We start from the raw sequence: 24,130 nt of genomic DNA, 5'->3' as shown, positions 1-24,130 counted from the left end.
TTTTTCTTCATATAACCCAGCTTCTTGGATTATTTGCTCAGCATACAGGTTAAATAAGTATGGTGAAAGAATACAACCTTGTCACACACCTTTCTTAATTTTAAAACATTCAGTGTAGGTAGGGCAGAAGAAGGAGACTAACTGATGAGCAGATATGGAGCAGCCATCTTGAACTGTTGCACAGACAGTGCTTTCTGGGAGTTCTGAGCCACACGGTTTGAGTCAGTGTGAAGCAGGTGACCACTACTTTACCTTGGTATCTGGATTCACATGGACTCTGCTCCAGATCTACAGAGCCCACAGAGCCTTCAGGCCAGAATTAGACTACCAGGAACTTTTATAATCAGACACCCTACTCCAAGCTGTCCTCTGGTTCTGACGGACACTGAAGGGTCTCCAAGAACTACTTCTGAGTTGGGTGCCCTGAACATAGACAACACCTAGGCCTATAAGAAATCCATTTAGGACTGGGAACTCAGTTGACACACCCTTTCTCCACCTACCTCATGAGTTCCTTGGCAAGCAGGGGTGCCCCAGAGAAAACTCTCCTCTCTGGGTCCAACAATGTACTGGGTTTTTGTTTTATTTTTCTGTCATTTCATTGTTTTTATTTGTTTATTCTTTTTTTCCCTTCTTCCTCTCTTTCCCTTCCCTTGATTTTTACCCTTTCTTTCTCTGCTTTTGTTTTTTCTTATTTTCGTCTCTTTCCCATTTCTACTGTCTTCTCCTTTTTTCTCTTGATTTTTCTCCTTTTTTCTCTTGATTTTTCTTTACTACTATCTAGTCTTTTTCATTTTTTTGTCTTCCCACTCTCTATTTTTAGTGTTTTTTTCTCTTCCTTTTCTCTCTGTCTCTTATTTTTCTCTTGTAAAGCTCTAGTTTTCCTGTCCCTCTTTTCTCTTTTTAGTAATTATATTCTTTTTCTCTTGTTGCTGCCTATTTCTGTTTCTTTTTTATCCTTACTATATTCTTTGTTTGTTTGTTCTGTTTTGTTTTCCTGTGTGAGTTTTCTCCTCCTACCCCATCTGACAAAGACAGCAATGGTACCCATACAGCTCAGTCATAACTCTACCCTCTATAGTTCCACCCACTTGACAAGAGCCAATACCAGCTCCAATACCACCTGATCAATAATAGACAATTGCCAACACCAGCCAAATCCACCCTAAACTGAGCAATATAAACAGAAAACAGTGCACACGTTTCCATTCTCTAATCACACCCACCAGGAGACTGTTGATGAGAACCTAAGAACACACCAACACACAGTCCTCAATATAAATACAACGTCACAATGCCTCGGAGACAGCAGAAGTTTTAACGTACATGAAGAAACAAGAGAGAGTAACTCAAACAAATGACCAAGATGCAGAGCCACAAAACATTTCTGAGGAAGAAAGGGTAACGGAACTCACTGTGAAATAATTAAAAAGAATGATATTTAGGTACCCTTAATAGATTGACAGAGTCCTGGTATGGCACTGTGGGTCAATGCACCAGACTGCAAAGCCATTTGAACTGCAAGATCAGCAGTTCAAGCTCACCAGCAGCTCCTTGGAAACCCTATACAGGGTCGCTATGGGTTGGAACCAACTTGATGGCACTTAACAACAACAACAATAACAATGGACTGACAGAGTCCTGGTGTGGCACTGTGGGTTAATGTGCTGGACTGCAAGGTCGGTTTGAACTGTAAGGTCAATTGTTCAAGGTCACCAGTCGTTCCTCGGAAACCCTATACAGGGTCTATATGAATTGGAACTGACTCCATGGCATGTAACAACAACAAATGGATTGACAGATAAATTGAAGAAAGCAAGGAGAACATAGAAAAACTTTAGAAGAATTTAGAAAGAAACTACAAGAATAAATAGATAAAATAAATGCAAATTTTGAAACAATATAAAACCTGTAAATAGAAATCCAAAAGACTAATACTAAAATCTCAGAAATAGAACGATACATTGAAAGGACAAAGGAGCATATTTGAAGCATTGGAAGCCTGAATTAGTGACCTTGGAGATAAAATCTCTCAATACTAATAAGCTAGACAAAAAATCTAAAAAAAGAATTGAAAAATCAGAAGAAAGCCTGAGACTTATGTGGGACAACATGAAGAGGAATAACTTAGAGGTGATTGGAATTCCAGAACAAAAAGAGACAATAAATAGCACAGAGAAAATGGTCAAAGAGTTGTTGGAAGAAAACTTCCCCAACATCATGAAAGACAAGAAGATAACCATTCAAGAAGCTGAACGAACCCCAAATAGGATAGGCACCAAAAGAAAATCACCAAGATATATCATAATCAAACTTTCCAGTACCAAGTCAAGGAAGAAGTCCTGCGAATAGCTTGAGAAAAATGAAAAGTTACCTATAAAGGAGAACCAATAAGACTAACCCCCCAATTTCTCAGCAGAAATCATGTAGGTGATGGGATGACAAATACAAAACACTGAAAGAAAAAGTTGCCAACCAAGAATCATATACCCAGCAAAGCTGCTCCTCAAATATGACAGTGAAATTGGGGCATTTTCAAATAAACAGAAATTAAAGGAATTTGTAATGACCAGATCAACTTTACAAAAAATACTAAAGGGTGTCCTTTGGACTGAGAATCAACAACAGGAGAAAACAATCTGAGATTAACACATATGAAAACAACACCCTGAATCCAATCCAGGTATAGAAGTACCCAAAGCAAAACAACATGCAAGACTGAAAAGGGAGCCAGAGATATCAATTTATAACAAATTAAACTACAAAGCAAGAAGAGAAAATAGTGTAGATACAAAACTTCCAAAGGGCAAGGAAATCAAGTAGATTTTGAGATAAAATGAACTGTTTTAAACAGGGAAAAATTAATAAATTAGAGGACAACCTCAAAGAAAAGTAATACATGTCCACATCAAAAAAAAAAAAGAGGAAAATCAGAAAGATTCAGTAAACATTAAAACATCAGCAATGAAGAAAATGGAAAGAAAACCTACCAATAAAATGAACTCAGCACAACTTTATGTGGAGCAAAGAGACAAGCAACAACACACACACACAAAGCACCCAGTAAAACTACAGAAATCAATCCATACCTATCAATAACTACACTGAATGTAAATGGATTAAATGCACCAGTCAAGAGACATAGAGTAACAGAATGGATACAAACTTTGGTACATAAACACAATGGTATACTATGCAAACATTGAAGAATAACAATGAATCTATGAAACACCTCATAACATGGATGAATGTGGAAAGCATTATACTAAGTGAAATTAGTCCATCACAAAAGGACAAATACTGTATGAGACCACTATTGTAAAAAGTCAAGGAAAGATTTTCTTGCTGAATGAAATATTCTATGATGGTTATGGTGGGGGGAGGGAATTCTTTATGTCACATGGGTGACAGGGCAGGCAATATACAACAGGAAGGAGGCTGGCAGAGGAAAGAAGTTAGCAGGAGATGCAGGGAAGAATGCAGTAGTTAAAAGAAATAGAGGTAAATACTGTTAGCTGAGGGTACATGGAGGGATTACAATCATTATTATAATGGCATGGGGTATATGGTTTGTTGAATGTGGGAATGATGACCTGTTCTGAAAACCTTCACTCAGTTCACACACAAAAAGTTTTTAAAAATAACATTATCTTTTACTTCCATTTTCCAAGAATTTTTTGAAGCCCCTTGACATTGTGAAGGAAAAAACCTTTTTTAATAAGTTGCAAAATAATGTATGTAGAATACCAAATTTGTGTTTAAAGCATAGAGGCAAATGGGTTGTATCTATATATACATATATGTTGTTGTTGTTAAGTGCCGTCGAGTCGGGTCCGACCCATAGCGACCCTGTACAGGGTTTCCGAGGGTGTAAATCTTCACGGGAGTAGAAAGCCTCATCTTTCTCCCGCGGAGCGGCTGGTAGTTTCGAACCGCTGACCTTAAGGTTCGCAGCCCGATTCGTAACCACTACGCTACCAGAGCTCCATATATATACATATATATGTTTATGTATATACTGGTATACAGCTATGATACATATATCAGTATGTGATACTAGAGTGCATAGAATATGAAGATAGCAAGACACTGCTAACAGTGAAGATGGCAAAATGTTTCACTGTCTTCTTTGAATTTGGAACAGGAGCACATATTACCCATTCAAAAGAATAGCAAAAAAAAATTTTAAACCTACAAGTGATTTCAATTTTCCCCTTCAGTATTTTCAGGCAGGAAAATATTTCTAATTTCCTATGTTTAAGACTTCTAAGCAAGTAGTCCAAGGGAAATTGGAATCAGAAAGTGGGTTAAATAAATATTCAGAAGACCACGGGGCTCTTTTCTTGTTTTCATAAAAATTAACCCATAGGAAAACTAAGTAAAATCGTCTCAGACAGAAACTTACTACTTTATTATTGTGAAATATTTTGACAATTTTGGGGTGAGGGATTACCAAGATCAAGGAACCAGTAATAAATAAAGCTCTATGCAAAATTTAAAAGTGGGTAGAGGGTGACTCTGGAACCTTCCGTTCCCTGTGTGGCCCCTAGCCCACCACCTATTCTGTCTCTCTGTCCTCCTCTTCCCAACTTTCCAATGAAGCTCTTCACTTGGATGAAAATGAAAAAGGAGGGAAAAAAATTGAAGACAAAATTAACTTCTAATGTATTAAAGATTCCTATATCAACACTGGAAACAGCAAGACTGAGTGGACTTACAGAAATGAGTGCAAGATCAAACAATAGGGGAGAACCTTTTTCAAACACCAAAGGCAAAATATATCAAGAAAATAATTGACATATCTGACTAAATACAAATGTTAAACTTTTGTACATAAATAAAAAGCACCAAATGACAAATAGAAAAATATTTGCAGCATGCATTGCAAAAGATTAGTCTTGAATATCTAAAGAAATTTCGATAACGAGCTTGAAAAATCACCAGCAAACTGAAAGAAGAACAAGAAACAGAAACACAAACTTGATCCTCAGTGAAACTGGGAAACATCAGAAACCCCAAACCACAGAGCACAAGGCTGGTAAGTAACTTTGCTAAGAGAATGAAGGTAGAACAACTGCCCACAGAAAACCAGTTTGTTCCCCAAACCCCCAAACTCAACAATTAAAGTTTCAAGGAACCTGGAAGACAAGTATAGGTGGGGACTGATAATAGGGAGTTGGTTTAAGAAGGAGTTAAATCTCCTCCTGCTCCTCCCCACCTCTTGTAGTCCAATACCTACCAATTCCCAGGCCCACTGAAGATGATCAGTTCTCTGGAGAAAACTAACCAGGCAGATTCTGGACTCAGAGGCACCAGAAACTGAGGAAAATAGGTGTAAATGTCATATTGAAAGCAAGAGCAGTTATGTAAAGATTTGTACCCACAGCTATACAACCACACAGCACTATGTGTGAGTCTGGGGGGTGGGGGTGGGGGTGTATAGCCATGGGTGCAAATCCAGAATACTTGCTGTTGGCTTATAAACCCCTTTAGACAAGAAACAAGGGATCATTATCTGGAGAAATTGGGGGAAAAAACCTAGAAAAAGTCCAACAGATACTGACTGACATTTGGGGATCACCAATTTAAAAAACAAACACCTAATAGCCCCGTGTTTAAACGTTACAGCCTCCAAGCCTTTCATTCCCTGCCATGCACATCAGACTTCAAACTAGATTATTTAGGATCAAATAACCAAGAGTGTATTTGAGAAAATCCTCTATAATGGGTTGAACGGTGGATGGCCTCCCCAAAAATATATTCATGCCCTCCTCCGCAGAACCTGTGCCTATTACTTTATATGACAAAAGATGTGATTATGGTACGATTCTTAAGGAATGGTTTATGCTGGATTTCAGAGAGAGTGCAGCCTTGTCAACACATTGATTTCTGACTTCTAGAGCTATGAAAGAATGCATTACTGTTGTTTCAAGCCAACCAATTTTGAGTAATCTGTTATAGCAACGCTAGGAAACAGATACACTGTCTAAGAGAAAAAGTTGGAAACCTAAACAAGCACAGGGAAAAGAAGCTCAAAGGGAAGAGAGAAAATTGAGGAAAACTTTAAATACTATACTAAAAAAATTAGAAAACCATGCAAATAAAAATAATATAAAATAACTTACCACTCTTTTCCACTCAGAGACAATATGGTGTATATACTCCTTGGTGTATATAATCCTACGTCATTTTCTAAGCATTTACAAGTACAAAGGCAGATAGTAAGATGGTTAATAGCACAGTTTTGGAGACAGAGTGTTTAAATTTAAATCCTAGCTCCAACACTTAGCATCTGTGGGACTTGGAGCAAGTTTCAGAATTTCCTTATGCTCCAGTTTCCGTCAATAAAACAGGGATGACAACAGAGGCTTTTTCAAAGAGTTGTAATATTTATAAAGGGCCTGGTGCATACTAAGTGCTATATATATGTTTGTTACATTTGTTATATATGCTTTATACATATTTTAGAAGAATGTACTCCTATTGAACTCTACTTTTAGTTTAATTCTCTTATATTGTAATCATATCAATAGATGCATTTCTGTAGCAACATTAATAACTGAATGGAATTTATTGGTTTGTTTTAAGTTTTTATTGTGAATTGGGTGAAGGTTTAGGGAGCAGATCACTGGTTTTACATTCAACGAATTATACACACTTTCGTCTGACCGATTGCAATCCCCACAATGTAACATAATTAATTTATCCCACTTCCTCTCTGTTTTCTGTTTCCATTTCTCCTTCTTTCCTAATCCTCTGAACTTTGTCCTTGGGTAAATGTTGCCCCTTTGATCTCAAATTATTGTTTCCCTTATAAAGCTGTCTATTGTTTGACTGAAAATTGAACCGTGGAGGTGAAGGGGAGATGCATTTCCAGACCGGAAGGATGATTCCACCAGTCTTTATCCAACCCGTACGCCTGGTCTTTTGTATATTGAGTTCCACATTTTTCTCCCACTCTTTCCCAGAATTTTGTAATGTGCTGCCTTTCAGAGCAGTTCGTAGTGGCAGCTGAATAAATACCCTGTAGTTCTGCTGGTCTCAAAGTCCTGGAGAGTGATGCCCATGTAGTCCATTTGTTCATTGGACTAGTTGTTTCCATGTGTCTTTAATTTTCATCATTCTTCTTTCTTCTGGGCAAGGAGAGGCCAATAGGGAGATGGCCACTCATAAACTTTTAAGACCTCAGTCACTACTCACCACAGTGGGATATAGAACATTGTCTTTGTGGACTATGTCATGCCAGTTGACCATGATGTTTCCTGAGACTATGGTCCTGAGATCCCAGATTTATTTCCTCAATGTGTTGATTACACCCAAGAAGTTTCCTTAATTTTGCCTCCTGTACATTCCACCACATTCATGGATATGTTTGCAGCAAAGGTAGTAGTGATGGTAGTGTGCCATGGAGTTGGTTCCAACTCACAACAACCCTGTATAGGGTTTCCGAGGCTGTAAATCTTTACAGAAGCAGAAAGCCTTGTCTTTCTCCTGCGGAACGGCTCTTAGTTTTGAACTGCCTAGGAGCTCTGGTAGCGTAGTGGTTACGAATCGGGCTGCAAACCTTAAGGTCAGCGGTTCGAAACTACCAGCCGCTCCGCGGGAGAAAGATGAGGCTTTCTACTCCCGTAAGGATTTACACCCTCGGAAACCCTGTACAGGGTCACTATGGGTCGGACCCGACTCGACGGCACTTAACAACAACAACAACAACCTTGAGGTTAGCAGCCCAACGCTACCAGAGCTCTGCAAAGGCAAATATCCATATACAAATATCCTTTGTCAAGCCTGTATATATTTGTGGGTCTACTCCCATTGTCCCGCCAACACCCATTCAGTCTGCATGCTTATCCAGGAATCAATTTGTAAGTCACGGTTACACAGCAGATCACTACTGTAGCTTTAGGGAATCAATACCTATAGGTGACAGTTTTGATTCTTTTCATCTACTTGGCTGTCCAAAACCAATGTTATTATAAATATCCTTTTACTTTTACTTCATATGGAAGAGATGAAGTCCTAATAGAAATAAATAAACTACGGCCAAGAACAGGTAATTTATAAAAGAGGAAGATTAAATTATCAAAAAATACATTTTTAGATGTCAAACCTCATTAGCAATCCAAAAGGCAAATTAAGTCAACAATAAAATTACATTCTGTGTATAATATTGGCCAAGAGTGTATATAGTATAATATTTAATGTTGGCAAGATCTGGGTAACATAGGGACTTTTATCCATTACTGGATTGAAGTATTAGTGGGAACCTCTTTCTAGAAGGGAGTCCTGGTGTGGTGCTGTGGGTTAATATGCCAGACTGCAAAGCCATTTGAACTGCAAGGTCAGTGGTTCAAGTTCACCAGCTGCTCCTCGGAAACCCTATACAGGGTCGCTATGGGTCAGAACCGACTCTACAGCACTTCACAACAATCTCTATGGAAATAGATAACCAGACCTTGCTTCCAAGGTATATCTGAGTGGATTCAAACCATTGACATTTAGGTTAGCAGCCAATTACAATTTGCACCACCCAGGTGATCATTGTTTTTGTTACAGGCCATTAAATCGGTTCCTATTCATAGCAACTCTGTATAGGATTTCTAAGGAGTGGTTGGTGGTTTTGAACCACAGACCTCATGATTAGCATTGCAGTACTTATCCTACAGTGTCACACTAAGACTGATTGTTGTTGTTGTGCCATCAAATCGGTTCCAACTCATAGTGACCCTGTATAGGATTTCCAAGGAATGACTGGTGGGTTTTAACCACCAACCTTGTGGTTAGCAGTCCAGTGCTTACCCTACAGTGCCATACCAGGACTGGTTAGTGTTCTTCAAATTGTAGTTGTCTCTGGAATCAAGGATCACACCTCAGCTCCAGGCTCCAGGCTACCCTGGCTACCTCTTATTAAGGAGTTGATGCCCCATCTCACTACCTCTCAGGAAACTTACAAATGAACACCTTCTGACTTTCAAGTGAGCACAGGCTCAAGTAAGAGGGTTCGGTGTTCCCAGTATAGGACTGGGAGCTAGCCCAGGCAAGTTTCTGGGGAATTCCAGCTTCCACAGACTCCAGACACGAGCGGGGAGTCTGTTTGTGGACACACCTGGAAGAGGTTGGCAGCTTCCAGGACCTGCTGGACGTTCTGCTTGGTAATCAGCGCCTTGCTGGTGTACGTGTAGTCCAGGAGGGTGTGCATGATCTCAGCATCAACGCCTTTGATAATGATCCTCTTCTCATACTTTTCCTTCAAATCGTTGCAGAACATGGCCCTGGAAGAGAGATGTGTGAATGTGAATCCTACCAGGACCCTTGGGCATCCAGGCTGAAAGTAACTCCGTTCAGACTTGCCTACCTCCTGGGAACTCTTACCTCTGGACCTCTCCTGCTGCCTCCCCAGGGCTGGACTTTCAGATACTTAGCCTCTATCTTGGAAGTAGGGAAATAAGATGGAAAGGATTTAAATATTAATCTCTACCTATCAAATTCACCAGCCGCTTCTCGGAAACCCTACACAGGGTCACTATGAGTTGGAACTGACTGGACAGCATTTAGCAACAACAACAACATCCCGTACCTAGAAGTTCACAATAAGGACACATGCACGAATACCAGTCAACAGGAGCCTTAAGGGGCCAAGAAGGTTGCTTAGGAAAAGGAAAATGTTGATATGTGAAGATTGCAAAGAAGGCTCTAGGTAATAAACAGAACAGAGGCATGGATGGGGCAGGTGGAATGCTGAGTCCTGATTGTGGAGGGCACTAGAGACAGCCTAGGGAACTAGATCTTTATTTAATGGGCAAGGGGGAGTCATTGAAGGTTTATGAGCAGAGGCAGGACTCAACAAGGCCATTTTTAACAAGTACATTCCCATTTTAGTGATGGATGCCATTTGAGTCAAGCATTAACAAACTGCACTCAAAAGAGCTGGGAGTAACAATGCCAGAGCCTTTTCCTAGAAAAATGGACAAACTGAGGCAATATCCATACTGCTAGCAAATTTCTCCAACCAGTTGGCATTGGACCTTCTGAGCTTCAGAAACATGAACAGGCCGTAAGAGCCCTGCCAAGTCGTCGACATGCTGACAGAATGGGACTCCCATCTCAACAAGAAAAGGATTACATTCCTACTCTTCTATCCTTCCCACTTCTGCACCACATGTTTTTGTATGTAAATCACTCATCATCTTCTGATCCACCCACCCTCCACTTCAATATGCAAAACAAAGGTACTATTTATGGAGTCCTAGGGGCAAATCATTTGAAACTCAAAAGAAGCATTAAACACATTATTAGGCCAGTGAACTGGGATGTCCTATGCCTCCAAACCAAAGAACCAAATCCCAGGAGATATTTGGTTATACTTCAGCAGCCTCAGCTGTAGAATAAGCACTGGACTGCTAAACGAAAGTTGGAGATTCAAATACACCAGCTGCTCCTCAGAAACTATACAGAGTCACTAAGAGTCAGAACCAACTCAACTCGACAGCATTTAACAACAACAAAGCAACCTCAGCAGCTACTCTTTGTTGCTACAAATATATCTTATCACACAACTTTTGCCAGTTGAACTTTTTACAAGTGTATGACTTATTGACAATCATTACAATGACTAGCTGTGCAACACAATCCTTAATCAATGCAAACCACTAAACTCCCTTCCTTTCCCACTCCTTTCTGACCCTTTTGTTGTTGTTAACTCATAGCGACACTGTATAGGGTTTCCAAGGAGTGGCTGGTGGCTTTGCACCACTGATTTGGATCAAATTGACAACAACAATTCGAAAGACTAGATGGAAGCCTTCAAAGGCGATGAGTGTATGTCAATGAGGAAGGCCTAACTCAAGGAAAGAGCTTGAGAATGGTTGTACAACTCTAAAAATCGAATCTATGTCACTGCAATGTACATATGGAAACTGTTGAATTGGTATATGTTTTGCTGTGTATATTCTCGACAGCAACAAAATAAGATTTAAAAAAGAAAAGCCACTGACTAGCTGACTTTTTTAACTTTTTAGCCCTCTCCTCTGTTGTTTCCTCTTCTGTCCTTGTTATTTTAATCAATGACAATCTTCCCACCCTTCTCTTCTTCCTTCATCTTGTTGTTGCTATGTGCCTTTGAGTCAGTTCCAACTCATAGGGACCCTCTATAGGGTTTCCAAGGAGCAGTTGGTGGGTTTGAACTGCCGACCTTGTGGTTTGCAGTGTAGTGCAGCGCATTAACTGATTCTACAGTGCCACACCAGGAGTCCACTCCTCTCTTAGCTCCCCTTTTTATCCTCCCAAGAATATGACAACATGAAAGAAAGAGCAAACGTCAATACTAGGGCCTGTAAAGTTAATAAAATGCCAGCCTAGAACCAGAGGAACAGTGATGTCACTGGGCAGGTGACCAGCTTACAAGCCATTTTCTTCAGCCGTAAATCTAGCGGACAGCTATACAGAGTTGTCTGCACAGCCACGTGGCTTTAAAAGTACTGTCATGTGGGACTTGCCTTGCAGCCTCCTGATTTCATAGAGAATCCTGCCACCCCAACAATCACCCACTTTCTTTTCAAACCTGCTTGTCCTCTTTGGAATGGTTGAACAAGCTCACTCTCTGAATTGCCCTTTATTTGAATCCCTAGAATAGTGCTGCCCAATAGGCAAGTAATGTAATTTTAATTTGTCTAGTAAATACATTTAAAAAAAAACATTAAGAGCCAGGAAAATCTATTTTGATAAGATGATTCATTTAATTCAATATATCCAAAATATTATGATTTCAACATGTAATCAATACTAATATGATTAATATTCATTTATATTATTCTTATACTGTCTAGTTCTGGTGTGGTGCTGTAGGTTAATGCACTGGACTGCAAAGTCAGTTTGAACCGCAAGGTTGATGGTTCAGGCTCACCAGCTTCTCCTTGGAACTCTATACAAGGTCACTGAAGGTTGGAACTGACTCAAGGGTACTTAACAACAAGAAGCACATCACAATTCAGACTGATTATATTCCAAATGCTCAATTGTCACATGAAGTTTATGACCACCAGATTGGACAGTATAACTAACTTGAGCCTTGGTGTTTGGGTCATGCAGATCTGCATTCATTTCAGGGGATGAAATGAAATGCACTTTGTACTTGAATAGATGGGGAACAGGGCATTTAGCAAGAAGGGGTGGGAAGTGAACTTTGGTTTTAATGAAGCTTGACATAACTAAGGCAGCAAATCTCTGGAGTCTCATTCACATGAAACTTAGAAATGTGACTTCAGCTAATACATGATTTTAAGATGAGGGAAAGATGAATTTTGCTAATTTTGTATACATCATCTCAGACATTCTGATGAAAACTGGACAAGTCAAAAGGCAAGACTTTTAGTATAGATGAGACTAGTATGTGAATGGAGTCCTGGCATGACGCTGTGAGTTGATGCACTGAACTTCAAAGTCACTGTGAACCTCAAGGTTGGCCGTTCAAATCCACCAGCTGCTTCTTGAAAACCTTGTACGGGGTCTCTATGGGTCAGAATTGACTTGATGGCTCTTAATAACAACAAAGTATGTGAATGGTCTAATTCGGTTGCTTACACATTGCGGGGGGGGGTTAGGTGAATTCTGTGTATTTCTGAGGTTGACACTATATATGGGGTCTGTGGATCATCTGGACTCTCTGTCAAGTTGCCACTTCTTGGTGATACAATGTTCCTCTGGCAATCTCTGAGAGAGTAGAATGCTCAAGCACTTCTGGTTTTCTGTGTGTGTGTGTGTGTGTGTGTGTGTATGTGTTTGTGTGTGTGTGTGAGTGTGACCAAAGGGCTCCAGGAGCCTAGGGAAGGCAGATGAAGAAGAACTGCTGGCTGTTGCAAGCACAAAAAATGGTGGACAAGGGGTTGCAGTCTCATCAAGGCTCTGTTGCTAACACACTATGTGACTTATGCACAGGAGTCAACCTCAGTCTCCTCATCTGTAAAATGGTATAATAATCCCTATCTCAGTTCAAGGATCTCTGGTGGCACAGTGATTAATCAAAAGGTCTGAAGTTCAAACTCACTAGCTGCTCTAGGAGAGAAAGATGTGGCAGTCTGCTTGCATCAAGATTGACGATGGTGGTTGTATGCCATGGAGTCAGTTCCGACTCATAGTGACCCTGCATAGGGTTTTCAAAGCTGTAATTTTTACAGGAGCAGGAAGTCTCATCTTCTGGAACGGCTGGTAGTTTCAAACTGCTGACCTTGAGGTTAGCAGCCTGAGTACCAGAGCTCCTTAAAGCACCATAAAGATGACAGCCTTGGAAGCCTTCCTGGGCAGATCTACTCTGTCCCCCAGGGTTTCTATGAGTCAGGGTCCACTCAGTGTCAATGGGTTGGTTGTGTTGGGTATCTCAGTTAAGTGAAAATGAGGGGAGCCCTCAGTGAGCTGGACTAACACAACAGCCACAACTATGAACTCATAGGGCCAGGCAGTGTTTCATTCTGTTGTGCAGAAGGGTGCCATGAATAGAAGCTGGCTCACTATCAATCACCAACAACAATGTTGTTAAGTGCCGTTGAGTCGGTTCTAACTCATAGTGACCCTGTGTAGGGTTTCCAAGGAATACCTGGTGAGCTTGAACCACCGACCTTGCGGTTCAAAGCGACATTGTAATCCATCGCTTTAACCTGCAGCGCCACACCAGGACCCTGAACAATAACAGTAGCCTCAGTGAACTTCTCTGAAGAATAAGTAAGATATTATATTCACAATGTCCAAGAACACATTTCAAGCCAGACCAGAGAAATGTTGTCAGGCTGGTGGGAGATATTTACAGGTGGTTGTGGTGATTGTGGTGATTGTGGTGGTAGCAGTGTGCCGTGGAGTTGGTTCCTGAGGCTGTAAATCTTTGTGGGAACAGAAATCCTCATCTTTCTCCAACGCAGTGGCTGGTGGATTTTAACTGCTGACCTTGCAGTTAGCAGACTAATGTGTAACCCACAATGCCATTAGGACTCCTAACTTACAGTTAGGGATTTGTTGCTGTTGCTGTTGTTGTTGTTGTTGTTGCTGTTGTTAAGTGCTGTCAATTTGGTTGTGACTCTATATAGGGTTTCCAAGGAGCAGCTGATGAGCTTGAACTGCTGACCTTGACGTTCAAACTAACTTTGCAGTCCAGTGCATTAACCCACAGAGTCATACCAGAACTCCATAGCGAGGGGACGAGTGACCATTTACCACTCAACTTGTAAACTTGACTTGCCAGCATTTGACTTGATCTGCATCAGGTTAAAAGGAGCTCTGGTAGCGTAGTGGTTACAAGTCGGGTTGCTAACCTCACTGTCAGCAGTTCGAAACTACCAGTGGTTCTGTGGGAGAAAGAAGAGGCTTTCTGTTCCTGTAAAGATTTACAACATCGGAAACCCTATGCAGAGTCACTATGAGATGGAACCGACTCCCAGGCACACCACCACCACTGCATCAGGTAAGCAGGTATGAAACTTGCTGTACTGATATCCAATACCCTCCCAGAGCACAGTTAGGGTTGTTGTTGTCAAGTGCCATAGAGTCTGTTCTGAGTCAGTGGTTAGCAGTCCAGTGCTTTTCCTACAGCACCACAGCAGAACTCCACAGTTAGGGTTAGGGCTAACGTGGTCCTCTAGCTCAATGAATGTTCTTGGGAACGAAAAAAAAGGTAGTGCCCTAAAGCTGGCATCTTTCTCTCTGGGCTCTCTTTTGCTTTCTTTGGTTCCTGAAATCCCAGCATTTCTCTGCTCACTCTCAGATCTTGTCACTGGTTTTCTGCTACTTTAATGCAGACAGACCTTGGCAATATTGTGGGCTTCATTGCGGACCGCTACAATAAAGTGAGTCACACAAAGTTTTTGTTTTCTCAATGCATATAGAGTTATGTTTATACTATACTGTAATCTATTAAGTGTGTTGTGTTTTTGTTGTTGTTAAGTGCCTTTAAGTCAGTTCTGACTCATAGCAACCCTGTATAGGGTTTCCAAGAAGTGACTGGTGCGTTTGAACTGCCAATCTTGTGGTTAGCATTACAGTGTTTTGTCCTGTGGCTTCACTAAGCACTGCAATAGCCTTATGAACAAGTATAAATCTTGTGAGCATTACCAAAATGTGTCACAGAGACACCAAGAGAGCACACGCTGTTAGAAAAAAGTGGCATTGATGCAGTTGCTTGAGGCAGAATAGCTGCAAACCTTCACTTGATAAACAGTACAGTATCTGTGAAGCACAATACTATATGGAATGCCTGTATACTCTCTCAGGTCACAGCAACTACACTGAACACAGAAAATGTGAAGCTAGGGGGAACCTACTTGTTTCCTGTAGATTAAACTCCCAGACCTCCTGTAGCTCTCTCCCAGGAGGTCTGTGGGAACACTGGGGAGCACTGAGGCTGGTGGTCATAGCCTGAGCAAAGCCACCCCTGAGTTTTTGGTTTAACAACCATAATCTCTTACATTTATGTCCATAGCACTTTCTAGGGTACATAGAGTTATCACCCCTGATTTTATAGATGCCAGACTGCGGTGAAGCTAAGTGAATTAATTGCCCAACGCCAGACAGGTTGTAATGGGAACCAAGCCTAGGGCTGTGGGCTCTTAGTTTGGAGCTCAATCATGCACTAAAACCAACAAAGTTAGCAGGAGCATAAAGTCATCTTTTGGGGGTCATCTCAGTGTCAGTATTCAGTGTATCTGCCCAAGGTTTGCTCTCTGAGACCACAACTGGGTTAGTTGCTAACCCCTTTACCTTAATTAAGTACACACGGTATTTTGCAATAAAAAATACTTTCTAGACAGACAATGACCGATTCTCATGTGATTCTTGTAAAACAGAGGTAGCTATTAGAATTCTCATTTCGCAGTAAGAACAGTATCACTATGGGAGGCTAATTACCCAACATTTCAGCAGTGAGTCAATGTCACCCTGAAATAGAGCTGGGTCAATGAGCTCACCTCCCACAACAATCATGAAAACATGCAGAGGTCTAAGTGGCTCCTGGAGTGAAGCTGTGCTAGGGCCACACACACTCTCCACCAAGCTCCATGGGACTCACTCCCTCACTTCATTCACGTCTCTGCTCAGATGCCACCTCCTCACAGGGACCCTTCATAGCACCCAATCTCAATAGTCACTCACTAGCATCTTTACCTCCTTCATTTTTCCTCTAGTCTTGTCACAATCTGAACTTATACTACAGACCTATTTGCTACTTTGTTCAACAACTGTCTCCCCACTAGAATGTGAGTTCATTGAGGGCAGGGGTAGTGTCCTGCTCATTACTGCATCCCCAGGACCTAGAACAATGCCTGATATCCAACAGGTACTCCACAAATATTTGTTGAGAAAATGAATGAATGAATACTGTACTTCCTAGACCCTTTGTTTTGTTAACGACAGGAATCTGTACCCTAGGTTACCAAATACCTCCTAAAGCTAAGGCTGAGATCTGCCTGCCTCCATTCCCTCCACGCCTCCTAAAACCAGACCCAATCTGTTGCCATCACATTGGTTCCAGTTCATGGTCAACGCATGTGTTAGAGCAGACCTTCTCCACAGGGTTTTCCTGGCTGTAATCTTTATAGAAGCAGATCATCCCATGGAGCCTCTGAGTGTGTTCAAACTGCTAACCTTTTTTAGATTAATAGTCAGGTGCAAAAGAAGCCCTAGTGGTGCTGTGGGATAAGCAATGAACTGTTAGCCACAAGGTCAGAGGTTCAAATCCATCAGGCGCTCCATGGGAGAAAGATGAAGATGCCTGCTCCCATCAAGATTTACAGTCTCAGAAACTCCATGTAGAGTCACTGTGAGTCAGAATGGACTCAACGGCACTGGAGATGGGTTGTTGTTGATGAGTGCCGTCGAATCCGTTCCAACCATTGTTGTTATTATGTGCCGTGGAGTCGGTTCCGCTCATAGCCACCCTGTACAAGGTTTCCGAGGCTGTAAATCTTTATGGGAGCAGAAAGCCTTATCTTTCTCCCACGGAACAGCTGGTAGTTTTGAACTGTTGACCTTATGGTTCGCAGCCGGATTCGTAACCACTATGCTACCAGAGCTCCTTAGTTCCAACCATAGCAACCCTGTATCTGGTTTCCAACGACTGACTGGTGGGTTTGAACCTTTGACCTTGTGGTTCAAGATGACCTTGTGGTCCAGTGCATTATCCTGCAGAGCCACACCAGGCAGTGGGTTATTGGATTAGTTGAGCACAAATCATTTGCATGACTCAGGGTCCCTCTCTATCCATTTGTTGTTAAGTGCTATCAAGTCGATTCTGACTCATCGTGACCCTGTATAGGGTTTCCAAGGAGCAGCTGGTGAGCTTGAACCACTAACCTTGCAGTTCAAATAGCTTTGCAGTCTGACACATTAGCCCACAGCGTCACACCAGGTCTCTGTCCTCTTAGAGAACTTCTATTACATATCTGACTGTTGTTGTTAAGTGCCACAGAATCCGTTCCAACCCATAGCAACACTGTATAAAGTTTCCAAGGAGAGGCTGGTGAGCTTGAACTGCTGACCTTGCGGTTGAAACCGACATTGCAGTCCAGTGCATTAACCCACAGTGTCACACCATACCTGACTGGTGGTGGTGGTTATGTGCTGTGGAGTCAGTTCCGACTTATAACGACCCTGTACAGGGTTTCTGAGGATGTGAATCTTTACGGGAGCAGAAAGTCTCATTTTTCCCCCGAGGAACAGCTGGTAGTTTCAAACTGCGAACCTTGAGGTCCACAGCCTGATTTGTAACCACTATGCTACAGAACCCATATCTGCACTTAAACTTTGGGCATATGTTCCTATACTTCACCAAATCCAGGAATTTCTACTGAGTCCAGCTCTCCACTGCTCAGCCCTGCCCGTACTTCCACACCTGTCTCTGAACTTGCTTCCTCTACTTCTAACCACCTCATTGCTTCATTCCTAGCCCAGCTCCACTGCCTGCCCCCACTTACTCCTGCTCTGATCCTGTCATCCCCTCCATTTATGCCAGGAACGAGTTTCTCTGCATAGTGAGTTATTATGGACTGAAGTGACAACAATATTTATTGCAAATCTGGCTAAATTCTACTTATGAAAATATGTGTCACATGTCAATTGAAAACCTTTTTTAACTAGCCATCATAGGCTACTTGGTAACACTACTGTTGGAAAAGGATTCTTGGCTATAAACCTAATATTAAAGGGGTTTTTACAGCAAAGAAAGTGAAAGAAAGCAGTGGATACAAGTATGACCTGACCAAACATGGGATGATGTCATTCTCTTTGGTCACTGTTTTAATTGCCTCCTATTGGACTCCTAGTGTGGCGTTGTAGGATCAGCACAGGACTGTGAACCACAAACTTGGCAGTTCAAACCCACCAGCTGCTCCTCGGAAACTCCTATATGGAGTTGCTCTGAGTCGGAACCAACAACAACAGTCACCCCCGTGGTGATGAAGGGGTTCCCACTCTAGAGTTGTGGGGATGGTCAGCCACACAACACCTGATACGAGACAAATAATAGTGACAGCAGTTTATCAGTCCATGTACTCACAGCCTGCGGGAGGAAGACACCTCACACCTTACAGGGCCCCACAAGAGTTACACCTGAGAACAGACTGAGCATCCAGGGGCTGTGGGGGTGGGGCAGCTGTATAGTAACAAGAGGGTGAGTGCCCTCTTAATCCCATGGGAGGATGTGATTCGCTGTTGGAAAAAAATCCCTGGGCTGTCAGGAAACCATAACACACTATTCAGGAATGAGCAAGAACTATGCCTGGTCCCTTTGAAATGGAGACTTGTTTGGCAGCAGCAGAGTGGGGAAGGAAACTTGCAGTTAAGGCATTTGAGACCCTCCCTATTTTACCAGATGTCAAAGCAATACATAATTGTTGTTGTTGTTAAGTGCTGTTGAGTTGGTTCCAACCTATAATAACTGTGCAGAGGGTTTCTGAGGAGCAGCTGTTGAGCTTGAACCACTGACCTTTCAATTCAAACCGATTTTGTAGTCCAGCACATTAACTCACAGCACTGCCTAAATTTTGCACCTTACAATTACAGTCTCCAGCACCTCTTAGCCAAAGCCACTGAAACCTTCCACCTGCCTTCTACTGAGCCAATCCTAACCAAAGGAGACACAAGAACACTCAGCTTAGCCCTGTTGTTGACCCTAAACCCTACCATGTAGACCTCTCTCAACATTGAAATTCTGCTTATACCCCCAGACTGCAGACACTCAGCCGTATGGCCAGTGGTTCTCAAAGTGTGTTCCCTGGACCACCTACACAAGAATACCTTGAGTCTTGCAAAGAATGCAGAATCCGAGAGGCCACTCACACGAGAGGCGAACTGAATAAAAATCTGGCATTAGGGCTGAGAATATGAATCTTATTAGATCCCCTCACCTACTCATAGTCTTTTGCAAACCAAAGTTAAGAAAGAACTAGTGCCCTATAAGGAAGTCATGCTTACTCCCCAACACAGGTCCCCTTAATCCACCTCTGAGAAGGAGGCGATGGTAGTAGTAGTTGTATGCCGTCAAGTCACTTCTGACTCATAGCAACTCTGTATAGGGATTCCGAGGGTGTAAACCTTTACAGAAGCAGAAAATCTCTTTCTCCCCTGGAGTGACTGGTAGATTCGAACTACTGACCTTGCGGTTAGAAGTCCAGTTCATAATCCACTATGCTACCAGGGCTTCTATGAGAAGGAGGAGATCAGACCAAACAAAGTCCCCCCTTGCTGTAGATTCTTCCTTTACATCTTCTTAGACTTGGCTCTCCTAAAAATCCATGAGATCAAGGGCTGCCCATCTAAGTGTGGAGAAAATATACTTGCCCTCTACTTCCCAGGATCTCTGGTAGTGTAGTGGTTATGAGTCAGGCTGCGAACCTCAAGGTCAGCATTTCTAAACTACCAGCTGTTCCACAGGAGAAAGATGAGGCATTCTGCTCCCATAAAGATTTACAGCCTTGGAAACCCTGTGCAGGGTCGCTATGAGTTGGAAAAGCAAGCCATGTCCTAGCCTCCTAGATCTTTTCCTACCTCAGATGCACAGAAGTGTCCCTGTACCTTATATTCAATTAGAATAGAGTCCGTTAGAGCTGCAAACTCAGAGTTGTAATGCATAATGTGGCACATGGTCCTGTAATAACAGACCATATGAACTCTGTTCTTGTATGCCGTGCACATGCACATCTCAAGAACCTGGAAGGGTATCTTTAGGGTATTTCAGGAAACTGGAGGGAAGATTTTGGAGATTCACAGTCATCTCTCTTTCCACTCCCAGAGACTTGACTAATACCACTTCCTGTGGCGTCTGCTCCTTAAATCCCTAACTTGCTAATTGAGTCTGTGCTCTAAAATAATAGAGGAGCTAAAATTTCAAAGCTGCCCCACCTGCCTTGAAAGACCTGCCTTCTGCCGAGCTCCTTGCCTTAGTTCACCACTTCTCAAGGTCACTGTTCTTGACCCCTTTGAGGACCAGAACTCCACCCATAGAACCAAAGTCCCTCCCAACCCCACTGGACCCTTGCTGAGACCTCAGCATGCCATGTAACTCAGCCCATCCAAATTTTTTACAGAAAAAAAGGGTTTGTTCTGTCCTGAAAGACCATGCAGGGTACAACCTCAGCTGCATCCAGCATGACAAATGCTTGTGGACAGGGTTCAGAGATGATTGGGCTATAAAGATATAATGGAAGCATATAGTGGGAGCATCCGAGTTTCCTTTGGGGAACTATGTTTCTTCCATGATCAGCCTGGGAGGTTTAGACATCAGTGACCCACCACTCAGACCAGAAGTGAGCATAATCCAGGCTTGTAAATCACAAATTACATTCCCCAAGCCACAGTGTTAATTCAAAGATAGACACAGGAAGAAGTCGATCCAATCAGAGCCAATTTCAGAACTTTTTCTGGAATTATCAGGAAAGAACAACTAACTCTGTCTACCAGGATTGCTAAGCTAGTAGAACTAAAAGTTTGGAGCTGCTGGAGACCTTTTTGTCTCAATATGTGAAGATTTTTCCCTGAAAGGATAAAAATAAATAAAAATAGAGAGAGTAAGGAGACAGAGAAAAGGAAAGAGAAATTGAATCCTGATGATATTATATGAGCTCAAGATCCAGCAAATTATTATTATTATTATTTTGTAATGATTGCAACAGTTTGAATTGAGTAGCTGTCATTAGCAACACAGAGGGTCCCTGGCTGACAGGGTGGGACAAGTGGAACCCTGAACAGTAAATAGACCCAAATGACAAAGAAGAATGCATAAAAAGAAGTACCCAGAAAAAAAAAGATGTAAAGCATTTTCAACATTGTCATAGAAGACCCTTTATAATTTGGTGTGTGTACCCCCTTCTCCATCCCATGAGACAGCTCAACTTTCACCCCAACAACTAGCAGTTTTTTGACTGTGCCTTTGTTCATTTCAATATTCTTTTCCATTACGTCCCCAGTGGGCTTTTCTATACACGTTCTCTTGGGCCTATCTGGGTCTATTTTTAATATGTCTTCCCTTCTGTCAGGTTTGCAGATTAGGAGCTGGATTTTATTTATATCTCAATTCTTATTTACTGGCCCATAATAGGCACTTAATATTTGTGGGATAGATTGGATGGAAGAAAGATGAATGGGTGGAAAAAGGAAGGATGATAGCAAGGCTGGGAAACCACACATGCAATGCAGTCCTCTACCTCAAGCAGGTCAAGTGAATTTGTCCATTCTCCATACACCCAGACTCACATTTCTAACTGCCATGAGAATAAATAACTATGAGCTCCAACACTGAGGGACATGGAACACTGCACACAAATGGAGAACTGTATTTTCTAGCAATTCTCTGAATTGGAACTCTGCCTTACAGACATATAGTCTAAGCTCGCCTCTCTAAGATTTTACATTACAAATCATGGTGATTGTTCTTTGATTTGCTTTTGACTTTTCACATCTTCCACCTCCTTACCAGAGACGAGACCTGGCTTCCCTAAACAAAACACAACTTCCGTTATCACCCTCTCAATAGAGTCTGCTCTGATTCTCACTTCCTTATTGGCCTGGGAGAAGGGTCAGCATGTGTGCTTATTGCCCACTGCCATATCCTAGCCAAGCTGTCAATGCAGAGGCTCTCTTTTTTTCAAACATTTTCCAAATGAACCCCCTCCAGGACTCCACACTGTCTTCCTTATGATTGTTACATCATTATCCAGAAGTCAAGGGTAGCTTTTGCTTAGAGAGTTTTTGAGCACAACAGAATAAGTGTTGCCTGATCTGAGCCATCTCCATAATGGGTTGTGGATTGAATCTTTGTGATCCATTAGGGTTTTGTTGACTGATTTGGGAAAGTAGTCAGGCCTTTCTGTCTAGTCATCTTAGTCTGAAAGTTCTACTGAAACCTACTTAGCATCACAGGAACACTCAAGCTTTCACTGACAGATGGGGTGGTGTGTGTACGGGAGCACACTGACCAGAACTTAAACCCAGGACTCAAGTATGAAAGGTGAAAATTCTACCACTGGACCATCATTGTCTAGTTCTGCATTCATCCTGATGGTCACATGAAGGACCTGTTGAAGCCACAATATTCTGAAGCATTTGGGCTTTTTTAAGCTGCTCCTAATTTTTCCTATGATGACCAAATTCTACCATCCTTCCCTTTTCTGAAGTTGTGCAATAGTCTTGCAACTCTGGGAGGACTTCCTGCCCTGACTAGGATGATACTTATTCAGTGATTAAGCCTGCAGGAGGAATATCAAGGTTTTTGTTCAAATATATATGAAATGTCTACTGAATGCCAGCCATGGAGCCAGCACCACAGAGACAAGCAAGGCAGCCACTGCCCCTTGGTAGCTTACATTTACAACCTATTTCTAGTCCACATGTGTTGGGCAGTGCCTTCACATCACAAGTGTAACCAGACTACGCACGGTTTCTAGGGGACGGGGAAGTGAAAGTGCAAATAATCCTCTTCTTGAGAGTTAAAAATATAAACAAACCAAACTCACTGCCGTCTAGTCGATTCCAGCTCTTCTTCACAGCTAGGATCCCAGAATCCATATCTCCAATGCATATGTGATCCATAAAAGTGACATACATTTCTCACGATAGCTTAACACCAATTCTGCACCAAATGCAGGCCTCATTTGTAGTCAGTGCATATACTAGTGCTTTGTCATTTGGGGGTTGTCCAGCAGCATCTGAACATTCTCCCTGCTGTTACTGTTGTTGTTAGCTGGCATGGAGTCTACACTGGCTCATGGCGACCATAAGTACAACAGAACAAAATGCAGCCCTGGGTGATGCATTGTTGTTGTTGTGTGCTGGCGAGTTGGTTCCAGTTCATAGTGACTCTGTTTAGGGTTTCCTTCCAAGAGCGGTTGGTGGTCTTGAATTGCAGAACAGTAGTTAGCAGTCCAGTGCTTATCCTCTAGTGCCACACCAGGGCTCAAGTAATGCATGTTGTTGTTGTTGTTACGTGCCATCGAGTCAGTACTGACTCATAGCGACCCTGTGTACAACACTGCCTGATCCTGGGCCAACCTCACAATTGTTGCCACACTTGAGCCCATTGGTGCTGCCACTTTGCCAATCCATCTTCCTCTTTTTCTCTGACCCTCCACTTTACCAAACATGATATCCTTCTCCAGAGACTGGTCCCTCCTGACAATATGTCCAAAGTGTGAGAGACGAAGTTTGGCCATCTTGGCCTCCAAGGAGCACTCTGGCTGCACTTCTTCCAAAACAGATCTATTGGTTCTTTTGGTAGCCCATAGCACTTTCAGTATTCTCCTCCAACACCATAACTCAAAAGCATCAATTCACCTATGGTCTTCCTTATTCACTGTCCAGCTTTCACATGCATATGTGGTTATTGAAAATACCATGGCTTGGGCTGGGCTCACCTTAGTCCTCAAGATGACACCTTTGCTCTTAAACACTTTAAAAAGGTCTTTGGCAGCAGATTTGCCTAACATAATACGTCATCGATTGCTTGACTGCTGTTTCCATGAGTGTTGATAGTTGATCCAAGATTGAAGTCCTAGACAACTTCAATCTTTTCTCCATTGATAAGAATGCTGTTTACTGGTCCAGTGGTAAGAATTTTTGTTTTCTTTACATTGAGATATAATCCATACCGAAGGCTGTGCTCTTT

The 24,130-nt window shown here is 42.1% G+C and overlaps 1 protein-coding gene across 1 annotated transcript in view; it reads right to left on the bottom strand.

The window, feature by feature from the left end:
• Positions 1-24,130, bottom strand: part of KLHL6 (kelch-like family member 6) — a 79,995-nt gene that overhangs the window by 34,603 nt on the left and 21,262 nt on the right. The window contains exon 2 of the mRNA XM_006869811.1: positions 9,107-9,272. Coding sequence (XP_006869873.1) covers positions 9,107-9,272 — 166 coding nt within the window. The remainder of the gene's footprint in view (positions 1-9,106; positions 9,273-24,130) is intronic.

Source organism: Chrysochloris asiatica, unplaced genomic scaffold (assembly GCF_000296735.1).
Source record: "Chrysochloris asiatica unplaced genomic scaffold, ChrAsi1.0 scaffold00135, whole genome shotgun sequence".
NCBI lineage: Eukaryota > Metazoa > Chordata > Mammalia > Afrosoricida > Chrysochloridae > Chrysochloris > Chrysochloris asiatica.
Note: the sequence above shows the minus strand (reverse complement) of the source record. Positions and strands in the feature narration are given on the sequence as shown.